This window comes from Diadema setosum, chromosome 16 (assembly GCF_964275005.1).
Source record: "Diadema setosum chromosome 16, eeDiaSeto1, whole genome shotgun sequence".
NCBI lineage: Eukaryota > Metazoa > Echinodermata > Echinoidea > Diadematoida > Diadematidae > Diadema > Diadema setosum.
Genome location: NC_092700.1, coordinates 33669775 through 33681944, shown reverse-complemented (window position 1 = coordinate 33681944; position 12170 = coordinate 33669775). Strand labels below are relative to the sequence as shown.

The following is a 12170-nucleotide window of genomic DNA, read 5'->3' as shown; positions in this document are numbered from 1 at the left end:
AACATTGAATGAGACCGTCGAGGTTTGGTGGAGGTCAGGGCCATGTGGGCATGTTCAACACTTTTGAGGCACGTTGGTTCACGCGTGACAAAGAAAGTAAGGGTTCCGAGAGAAGAAACCAGAAATACAGAAAGAATAAGAACGAAAACATTAAGTGCCTCCTGCCGGTTGCTCTATCACCAAGTCGACGCAATACATTTTATGAATATAATGTAAACTGTACAAATACACACCCAACAATGATGTGACGCTTCGTTTTCTTTTTTATGTACCCACAGCTCTATAAATACTCTTCCAGACTTTCGCATAACTACTGATTCTCAGTGTAGCTGAGTTACAGAGAGGTCATCGAAGCCTCACACGCACTTTGGCTTACCACTCGTCTGTTCATCGTGATCCCAAGCAGGTTACAGACAGTGCGTGACGATAAGATCCTTGTTCAGTTGTCGAATTCATCAAACATCTGGAATATGAGACTACTAGCTGGGGTGATGTTGACACCGAGATGACGTTGCAGACCCGTCCCTGGTACAAGGTTGTGAACTTCTGCCGTTGTTTGGGGTCGGAACGATCTTCTTCTCGCTTGGAGAGCAACTGAAAGACAGCGCTGCACCATGATGGACAAACTCGGCTTTCACGAAAGATTCAAGTTTGCTCGACAGCCGATCAAGCTCGATCAGATACCACGCGATCAATTCCCGCTGATCGTGCGAATCGTCGAGTGCACGGTTGAAGGAAGTGGTCTATCTAATAAAGAGGTAAGAGCTCTTTAAAGACTTTATACTTTGATAAAAGCATGTTTGTGTAATATATCTGTATATAGGTATCTAAAGGACCAGAAATATTCATCTTCAATCATTTTGACTCTGATATTCCAAGCCTCAGGTTTACAAGGGTAACTGAGTTTTGAATTATTGTTTGTGGCCACAAGGAAAGCAATGAAATGTTTTTACACAAGCAGTCGCGGGACCAACAGCTTTAAGTGCCGATCGAGTGACTACTTAAAGAGCGCTCTAGTGTTACAGCGTAATCATATTGGTTTAAGTATTTGTCTTTAACTCTTTTATCAAAAGAACAGCTACATGTAAACATAAAAAGGGAACACATTGGTATGCGCCTAAACTTTCAGAAAAACTTGAAAAAAAAAACTGTTCTCAAGAAGTACTAGTAATGCTATAGCGTTTCATTCAGCTCTTCATGTTGAGAAGACGTACATGTAGGCCCTATACATGTAAGTTGTCCCAATTCTCTGCCATCTGATCACGGGTATGCATTTATATGTAGTGTTCCTTGAACAAAAACATATGGATTGACAAATACATGCACACACACACACACACACACACACACACACATATGTATATGTATATATATATATATATATATATATATATCCAAATACTGATTCAAAGCGGCAGGTTCTCCTCATCATGACGATAGTGGGAACTGCATCTAGAAAATGTGACTACACGTTGATGAGTTTCGCAGGTGCCAAAGGTTTCTGATAGACAAATAGGAGTGACGTCATTCTTGTCATCCCCAGAAATGCTGTCCATCAAAATTGATACTCGTAGTCGGCACCACCGTTACAGTGGACTCCCGTTATAATGAAGTTCTCGGGACCGGACTTTTTCTGTCGTATCGAAATTTCGTTATAACCGAACAAATGAACAATAAAGAACATAAAGCGGATAATGTTTTTGAATGAATTTTTACTTCGTTGGAAACCAGAATGTCGTTATAACCGTGTTCGTTGTAACGGGGGTGCACTGTATTGGTATCAGTGTCTAAACCTTCATAATCGTCATTTCAATACCGTCTGTTCTTCTGCAGATCAGAGTAAATCATCATCCTCCTTGTTTGTTTGTTTGTTTTTTTTTTCTACCTCCGTCACTTACCTCCTCAGATCCTCCGGCTAAATGGAGATGGCTTCGAGCGGCGAGTTCTGGCGGTGGACTCCTCCAAACGGACGTGGAGCTTTCCAGTCCACACCGGCGCCAAGTTTGATATCGTTGGCAAAAAGAATAGTAAGTTTCTTTTTCGATTTTACTCCTTCAGTTCACTGATTTTCTGTTTACCTCGAGATAATGTTATCGGTTTCGGTCTCGAGATTGTAGTATGCAATCCCGTCTCGGGCCAAGGTTTTCAGGCCCTTCATCACAAGGTCGCTTGCTTTACATGCATGAATTGCCCTCTTGGTGGCAACGTACAGCTAAATCGCAGTGCAAAATATGATATAATTAAGCTTATGTTTACATTGTATGTCGTATCGTGGTAATGCTTCAGGCGTGTACGTTTACGCTGTCTTTGAATGGCTTACTTCCGTTTCTCAATAATTTGATATTCTGTCATTACTTCATCTTTAGCTCGTTGCCTGTCAGCAAGATAATGCGATACCATGTGACGACCAAAAAGCACTGTGTTAACCACACAGCCTATCAACATTTTGCCCCGGCATGCCAAACAGAAATTGGAAATTAGAACCAGTAGGAAGTGATAAGACGATTAAAAGCAAAGACGGCGCCCCATCCTTTGCCTAAACCCGTTAAAGACTTGTCTCGAGAATACTCGGGCAAGTGTCTATTATGGGAAACGCGTGATATAACATTAAAGGGTTTACAACATGAAGTTTTTCAAATTCATGGAATTCTCAAATTCATGGAATTCTTCCGTCGAGATGTTTTCATTGCAACTGATTGACAAATTGCCCTACATTGACGTAAATTTCCGTCGATGTAGGGCAATTTGTCAATCAGTTGCAATAACATGAAGTTTGTACCTCAAACTTTCCGCCTTGTCAATACAAGATCATACAGAATCTCTTGCTACTCTGTTTTTTTTTTAATGTAAAGATTTTAATCCGTATTTGTGTTTTTTCTCTCACGTTAGTCTTGTACTTTCGTTTGCGTTTACCGTACTATGCACATAGATGCCCATGGTTCCACTTACATACGGGAAATTGTCGAGAATTCAAGCAACAAGAGACCGAAGAAAATTCGATTCTCACAGATCGACACGTCGCAGATTCGCGTCGCCGGGCAGGATCCAGACCCGATACCGTCCGATCTGATTCTGAAAATCAAACAAGTCAACCAGGTTCGATACTTCACCGCAAATCGCCTCGTGGCCGGTAAGTTGGAATCTTCCATATAGACTATGTGGGCAGAGAAGATGAATGATTATGGTTTGGTAGATCTATAGATAACATGGTGATGGGGGCGCAGTGGCATAGTGAATAAGATTCCCGACTCCCAATCGGAGGACCCGAGGTCGGACCTCACCCAGTGCTAGAGTCCTTGGATAATGGTACGTTCCCACTGCCGATCAGATCAACTCGATCAATCCCGATCAAGCTTTTTTAGCCTGGTCGGGCTCGCTCGGCATTGGTATTCGGGGTCGATCTACCTTGATCGGCATCGCTCCTGCTTCCTTCACGATAATTTTGGACATGTCCAAAATATTCGAGTAGGAAGCCCGAACACCAATAGCTCGGGTAGTGATCGAGAAGAGATCGTGCTGATCGGGAATCGGTCGTATAGAAATCTAGTGTGGTCGGGACGGATTTTTCCCCGAGCTCAGTTCCCGATCATCTCGAGTTATACCCGAATGCTACACGATTGATTTCAGATCATCTCGATCCATGATTCATCAGTTTCATGAATAACTCGACCGCTACACGACCGATACAGAACTGCTATCGATTGATACTCGACTAAACTCGATCATGCTTCGACCGTCACTCGATCAAATACCGAGCACTTTTTGACAGTGGTTGCAGCAAGTGCAGACGTACTTTCTTAGCACTCATTTATTGTTCAGGTATTAAGAAAAAACATATGCAATCCTTGGTCACGTTAAAAAGTTAAATGTCGTCAGTTTCTTCATCCACTCCTGGCCCACTGAAGAAAAGAAAAGGGCCACGAAGAGAGGGAAAAGAGAACAAACCCTAAACAGCAGACATGACAGAATTTGACTCTCCTGACAAAAATATCAGAAGTAAGAAAAGAAACACAACTGAAACTGAGAAAAAATCGGTATTCTGGTAATATGACTGTAACGTGAAAGGAAATTTTCTAGAGTATATACTTTACTTATAAACTGAGAAATGTTTCTTGAATTCTTTTGCTAGTTTGTCTGTTTCAAAGTTGAAGTTGGTTACGTTGATATAAAATCTATTTCTTACGCTGACGTGTTAAAACAGTAGTTGTAACCTAGATTCATAAATGCTCAGTGACTTACTTTACTTTTATTTACGTAGATGTTACACTTTTGCTTCGCTTAATAAGGTTTTTTTTTTATTGAGAGTTGTATGTACATTGCTTGAAGTCCACCTCGATATCGATTGGCTGGGATGAGTTGACAAAAAAAAAATTAACAACCAAGATTTTCATCATTTTTTGCTAGTGTAAAATGTTATATTGTTTCATTTTCATAATAATGTACTCTGTTCCACATATCAGCACACTTCATGACTTTAGAAATTAATATGATACATGTATTTTATTTTACACACTCTTGGGCCTGTATAATTTATCAATGAATACATAGATATTTTTCATTCACTTTTTCATTCTTTAATAATGAGAACAATAATTACAAAGACAACACGACTCATTTGGGGTGTAGAACAGTCATTTTTTTTTCAACTCTATATAATGGTGCATTTATGGGCATATAGGCCTATGTTTCATTTTAGACCAAATTAATTTCAGCCCACCTATATGTCATGCACTTATACGAAGCGTGGCGGTGTGACATTTCTTTTTTTTAAATGAGACATCAAACTTAGATTTGCTTTTCTTCACATCCAGTGAAAATATCGAATGCATATGAACGAACCTATTACAGGTATTACACATGGTGTCCCGGCAGACAGAGTGCTACAAAACTGTCTCTTATTTAAAAAAGATATGAGCGACTGAATGAAATCGTTACATTATTCAATAGAAAGAACATCTCAAATGTTATTTGACACAATGATCATCAATCTTCGTGCACGTGCTTTGATCTCCATGAAAATGTGTGATTTACAAATCTGTTACTTTCCGCACTGATATCCTACTTGACTGAGCGATAGTAAAGCCGTAAAAACTGATAACGAATGCGTCAAAAATAGCTACTGAAAACGGATAAAATGAATGAATACAAATGAATGAATTTTTGGTACCTTTTTGAGTGGCTGACAAACAGTAGTGATCAGTTTTTGTCATCGATTTTTTTTTCAGGAAATATGACTACAGAATCGAAACGCCTGCACGAGAATTGATGATTGTGGTTTCAAAATAGGAAGTGTTCTTCTATCAACTACAGGTTTTCCCGGCCAATTTCGCACTTTTGTCAGTCCAATTCCTACTTGCTGCATTCAATTTGGCAAAATATACCAAAGATGACATGTTCGGTATAGTTTAATTTTATGATCTCTTCATTCAAATTCATTTTGGAGCATTCAAATTACCTTTAGCCTCATTCTAAGTAACATTTTTTCTATTGAAATTCGTAACACAAGCACCATTTGGTTATTTATTTAACACTTTTTCTATTGAAATTCGTAAAACAAGCACCATTTGGTTATTCGTTCATTCAGTTTAGAATGATAGTCACGTGACCACGGACATGCTGCTCTCGTTCATTCCAATTCATTTTTGGGCAATCAATTTAACATCTTTTGCAGTCAATTTAGCACGCATGTTTATGGTTTGCTTCTTTCTTTATTTTCTTAACATAGTTATTGTTTTCCAAGCGTCATTACATTTCATATTTTCGTACTCATTTCAGAGATTTTGGCAACATTTTTTTTCTTTAATGTGCTTAGTGACTCTTCAATTCCGAAGATAGTGCAACATGTGCATGGCCAAAACTTATCTCGCCGTTGAGCGCTTTATTCCGTGTGTCGGCCAGTTGTAGGAAGTCAAGGTTATGATCATCAAATATTCCTATAATTCGTTTTCTGTCCCCTTGAGATACGTCTGTATCTAACTTGTGCCGTCATGACTGTAAGAAGATGAAGTTAAACGAGAGTATTGGTACATGTAGGCCTAAAATGTCATGTATGAAAGAAAAGGGGCGTTACAGAACAGCAAAGTTATATAATAATTATGGTAAACAATACGATACTTTTACTGCTTAACAGTGTGTGGATGAAACAATAAGTCACATAGAAATACGCTTTTAAATGCTATCACCTTTTCAAAAAAAAAAAAGAAATGACATGACGTTAATTTCAATGAACATGTTAGGAATTTGACTGCCCATACGCGAAATTGAATGACTGAAGTATCCCTTTCGCCAGTGCTGGCGAATTTGAATGACTGAAGAGCACGTGCCAATTTGAATGCCCGTTTTTCGAAATTCGAAAGGCACATGTGCAAATCTCATTGATCGGAATGCTAAATTGAACGAACAACTTGCAATTTTGAATGACCGAATGTGCAGTGATGAGGATTTTCGCTAAATTGAATGAACCTTTCATCAAATGGACTGACATAAGGGCGAAATTAGCCGGTAAAACCTATACTAAAGATAATCATTTCTTTCGTTCAGTCATGCTTTTGCAATTAATTGTCAGTTTGTAGCACTCTTTTTGGCCACGCCGTATTCAAGCATAAATACTGAGTTGTCTCATATAACCAAACGAATACTGTAACCAATTCCTCCTTCACCCGATCACTGTACGAACCTGCCGACCCGTTCGATGCAAGATCTTACACAGATCGAGTCATGTCGAGCTGGTCTAGGAAGTCCAGTAGAAATCGAGTATTGACCGTGTAGCGATCGTGTATTGATTGTGTGTATATCGGGATGTTCGAGTAGAGATCTGTGTGGCTGTCGAGGAGAGATTCTGGAGATGTCGAGAATGGTCGGATGCGGATCGTAAAAGATCGAATAGCGGTCGGGAAGGGATCGTGTTGAAGGACGATCGACCATTTGGTCGGGATTGCTCTGGCAAAAATAGGTGATCGGGATTGATCTTGCTTGATCGAGTTGATCTGATCGGCAGTGGGAACGGGGTATTAGAGTTGTTTGTTTGTTTGTTTGTTTGTTTGTTTTTTACCTACCATGTCCTCGACCCAGGTGCATAAATGCGTATCCGGGCAATTACCCTGCCCGGCTAAATACTGGTTAGTGGTAAGGTTAGAGTAAAGATTATGGTTAGGGTTAAGTTTAGGGTTAGGAGTTTCGGTTAGGGTTAGAATTAGGTTCAGGATTAGGATCAGGGCCAGGGGAAGGGTCCGGGGTAATTGCCCAGGGGGTAATTGCCCTAGACCCGCTAAAATGGGTACCTGGCAAGGCCAGGGTAATGATAATGGGAGGGTCCATTTGTAGAGCAGTGGCGACACTGAAGAGGCTACCCTGGACAAAGACCTTTTCATGGTTCATCTTGAACGGTGGAACACGAACGTCGTATAATTTTTCCAACTTTCTCGTCTCGCTATTACTATTCCAAACATGCTTGCAAATATCAGCTTGCACAATCTAACCTAACAGTGTTCGAATCTTCTTTTGTTTTTGTCTTTATTTGAAAACTCTGTTAACAGTATGAAAAGAAGAAAAAAAAACCCACTGCAATGTGTATTGGGTATATTATCTGTGTCAGTTTTTATTACTTCAGGAAATAGCATGAAATAAAGCTACTGTAGTTTTCATTCCAATCAACTCCACGTATACACACGAGGAAGTGACTCAATGACTAACTTTAATGAAACTTGCCAACGAAGAGTTCGAGTGCTTGTCTCTGTTGACAAGTTCTGAAGCATTGAATGTTGCTGCTATTGAAAAGGACGATTTTGCAAGGAGGATATCGGGCCTTTTTTTTTTTCAACAGGCTGTATTCATCTTTGACATAGAGAAATGACAAATGCTCTATAACAATGATTTCTTTGATTGGTACTACAGAGTTCTTTTTTGTGTTCAGTTAACTTTTCGTTTTGGTCCTTTTTTGTTTTTGTTTTTTCTCTCAATCCTGTAAAAGAGAACTTTGGGTGCAGCACACTTTTAAGATTTTTTTTTTTTTTTTTTTTTTTTAAGGGAAACATCGCAACATGTACAACTCGAGTAAAACCAAAACGAAAGAATTGGCATGACTGATGAATAAAAAATCATTACATGCATGCATACATGCTGGCGGTGAGTTGGCTCAGTCGGTAGCGCGTCTGCCTCACGATCCTAAAGGGCCCAAGTTCCAACCCTGCAAAGAGCAGGGTGTTTAACCCCGCCGGTGAAGTGGTCCCACCTCACATCCAACTGGACCCCATGGAAGACCAGTTTAGTGTAGCTGAATATGGGCTATCCAGCCATCCTCTCAGATGGAAATGAACAAACAAACAAACAAAAATACTACGATATATATATATATATATATATATATATATATATATATATATATATAATTATCATTATCAATATTATTATTATCATTATTATTACTATTATTGTCATCATTACTAACAACTTTTTAATACAATAAAAACTTCATCACGTTTTCAAGTTTCCATGAATGAGCCACATTCGTGATGATACTAATGCAAGGAAGATTGGTGGATAACGTCAAAATCCTCGCTTTTACGCGGACTTTACCTTTGAAAATATCCCCCCCCCCCCAAAAAAAAAAAAAAAAAAAAAAAAAGTTTGTTTGGGTCATCAGTTATCATAAGCTACGTTATAACAATTTTTTTTTTCCTCTAAAGTGTTACCACTTAGTTGCCACTACTCTGGAATAATGCATGTGGAGGAGTTAATGTCTTCTATTTCCACTAATTATTCTATGAAGAGAATTGGGTGATGATTTGTGTACAAGCCCATTTCAAGACTAGGGGAGTCGTAACATATCTGAATTCATAATGGTGACGTCTTGGTTGATCTTTAGAGAAATAGTTGCTCTGTGAAAAGCAAGCTAAACATTGATAGTCCATAAATTCCTCTCTCCATTTTAGGCCATGTCAATAAACTATCAACGCCCTGTGTTCTTTTATTCTAATTTTTCTCTTCTTCCTGTCAACTCTCACACAAAGTTGAGTTTCGGTTTAGACGTTGATTGTTGGATTTGATAACGGATAAATATCATATGAGATAATTCAAATCAGATAACTGATTTGACTATTCTGTCTGACATATATATTTGTCTTCTGATTCATCTTCTCATCTTTCTTTCTTTCCCACTTTCCCTGTTTTGTTCTAGGTGAGATCGACCCAAAAGTTCTCATACTGCCTTCCAGCATCGATGTGACGATTACAGTAGCAACCGGATTAATCGGTTCACCCCAGTCTGCGATGACGTCATACATGGATGACCTGACGCAGGGACTGAAGGCTTGGGTGAACTTTGACATGTGTCGCGGAAGCTCAGGTAAATCTACACCACAGTCAGGAAGGTACTTTGTACCCCACCCCAACCCCATTAAACCCATGTTCCATGACGTTTGCTCTTGCGACAATTGCTCCCATGAAAAATATGCACCTTAAGCCAAACATAAATTCTACCCACGAACATAATACTTACCCCAATCCTAATCCTCACATCACACAAAACCTAAGATCCTATCAAAGCCCCAACCCAAAGTTCTTGGAAAAAATGAGACAGGAGCAACTGTTGTAGGAGTAAATGGTGTCCTCTAGACCTCACGTGTAGAATGGAGGTCTTTTCTAATTGGTTGTCTTCATGTGTTGTTGTTTTGGTCCATGTTCCACAACTGGATTTGCAGGTGCATCATGTAATCTTCCCACCAAGTTTTGTAATGATATCACTGTCAATTTACCGTCTTATGTGGTGATTATCAAAACTCTTACAGTATTTAAGGAAATTTACTAAAATACTGTTTTGTGACACGTGTTCGCATTCCTTTTATCTTTCTGTGTACATAATGATTATGGGGATGTGACTTACTATATTGATGTCCGCGAAGTAATTCTTTTAGGGGATGATTTTTAAGAAGCAAAAACCCCATCCCCCCCCAAAAAAAAAAAATATATATATATATGATTGTCTATCAATGATATGATTGTCTGTCGTCAATTTAAAATTTAGTTTTGCAAAGGAGTTGGTTTTTACTATCGGAGATGATTCTTGAAGATGAAACCAAACAAAGTCATATGATTGGAATAAAACGAGAAAATCGAGAAAATTTCCGAGGATTTGTAAATCCAATATCATTTACGTTCATTTTAATTATACGAAGTTCCTGCATTTCAATCTCATTGAGGATTTAAAACTGATGCATGTGTACTGGCATAAATCTTGCTTAGTTCAAACTCATATGTTTATTATAATTTATTGTGCATATTCACTGGGTATATGTGTATCATTTTGATAGTTATATTTGATGTATTTTCATTCAGAAATATGAAAATAAATTGAAATTTGAAATTAAAATTAACCAAACTTATTAGCGTGGACCTGACTTTTTTTTTTTGGTTTAGTCTTCGAGAATTATCTCCAGTCGTAAAAACTGACTCCTTTGCAAACCTAAATATCAAAATGACGACGAAACAAAATGTATCCGAAATGGTTACTGTTCCGTATTGAGAAACGGACTTGCTGTACATGGGTACAAGAATGTAATTTTGAATGAAAAATAAATCCAAATCGCTACATCGTTTCATTTCAGTTACCTTATTTCATATGTATGGAAACCAATTGTCGTTACAGATATCCTTTTGTACGAGGAAGGGTCTAAATCGTCGTTGGGTAGGAAAACACTGCCGTCAAAAGCCGCTCCTACCAGACCCACGGGGAAAATCGTTCGCGTCAGCACAGTCTTCCAAGCCCAGCGCGCTCGACGCGAACAGCAGCAGGCGACCATCCGGCGTCCCTCTGATTTCGGCGGGAGTACCACGGCGAACGGGTGTTTAAATGGCAATCAGCCTGTGAAGGGCTCGACCATGGCGTCCATGATGGCTGCTTCCCGGGGCGAGAGTATCCGGCGTAACGACCAGCGAAACCAGAGCACGCTGGAGTGGCTGAAAGTGGCGGAGACAGGCAAAACGAACGCCGTGGTGGCGGGGGATGAGCAGCTCAACGAGGAAGAGCAGCGCGCCCTCATGCGGCACCGCATGCGTCTGCTAGCAAGCTTGGATGACTACGGGTACGGCGGCGAAGAGAGTAGCACGCTTGAGAGACCCGATAGTGAAGTATCAAGGAATGATAATGAAGAAGGAGAGAGACAGGGAGTTGTCGTAATCAATGACATGGAAGACGATACCAGTCATGCTTCTGAGAATGCGATCAGCAAGGTCGATGACAGCGCCACCGCTTCCACAGAAACTAAAGAGACCAGCGAGCATGGCATCGCAATACCCATCACCATCGAGGAGACCGACGGAGGCCATTACGTGCGGAGGACAGAGGGCCGTACGAGAGGAACGGGAACGCACAGCAGGTATGGCGCCTTCCTGGAGGACTCCTTGTCTACTCTCAGCTGTAGTGATCGCAACGAGCCCCCAGTGCTCGGCCAAAGCCGTCTCGTACCTATCGAGTTCTCCGGCTCGAACTTCGTCTCTGTCACTAAGAAGTGGGGGTATGACGACTCGTCGGCGGTTACGACATCCAAGGAGGTGACGAAAAGGAAGTCGGTGCTGCAGTTCTTCACTGCGCAGTCCAGCACGACTCGGGAAACGGAAACCTCATCAGTCAGCAAACACCAGTCTAGATATCGTAATTCATTAGGGCATTGATTAACATCGCGCAGTACTGCCATCGTATAATTATTATTATAATTAAGGCTGTATTATGTAGGCAAAACAATAATTGTAGCATGCCTTACGCCCCCTTGTGTTGAATGATAACAAGCAGACTCTTTGATGAGATGATGTTGTACTTTGTTCAGAAATATGAGCGCGCATCTAACGGGCGTCATCATCTGATTTTATAGACTTGAAGCTCTCTCCTGCTGTGTGACGTGATGACGATTATAACGATGCCCTAGGTCATCAGTCTCTTATGCTTATCTTGAGGCGTTGAAAAATCAAACATGAAATACAGCAGAAGAACGGTAGGTGGACGGGCATTATGATTTATGACAGTACTAGACAAGATTTTGTATTTTTTTTTTCAAAATATTTGCTATGTGTGAGTAGTACAATCATTTTCCGATGTCTTTTTGAACGATACTTCCTGAGTGAGAAATCTAAGACAGTTCTGCACTATTTATTGTGATTGTATCATTATGTCAAGTGAT

General features: G+C 40.0%; 1 protein-coding gene across 1 annotated transcript; it reads left to right on the top strand.

Annotated features, from left to right (window-relative positions):
• The first annotated feature begins 479 nt into the window (after positions 1-479).
• On the top strand, positions 480-12143 carry LOC140240044 (uncharacterized). The gene is made up of 5 exons (XM_072319855.1): positions 480-758; positions 1907-2027; positions 2930-3130; positions 9176-9343; positions 10643-12143. Exons 1-5 carry the CDS (start codon positions 615-617, stop codon positions 11665-11667), a joined length of 1659 nt encoding a protein of 552 aa, XP_072175956.1. The 5' UTR covers positions 480-614; the 3' UTR covers positions 11668-12143.
• The last annotated feature ends 27 nt before the right edge of the window (positions 12144-12170 follow it).

Coding starts and splice junctions, on each gene's coding strand:
- LOC140240044 (XM_072319855.1), top strand. CDS start 615: ATGATGGACAAACTCGGCTTTCACGAAAGATTCAAGTTTGCTCGACAG. Junction 2,028..2,929: donor TATCGTTGGCAAAAAGAATA/GTAAGTTTCTTT, acceptor CTATGCACATAG/ATGCCCATGGTTCCACTTAC. Junction 9,344..10,642: donor CATGTGTCGCGGAAGCTCAG/GTAAATCTACAC, acceptor TTGTCGTTACAG/ATATCCTTTTGTACGAGGAA.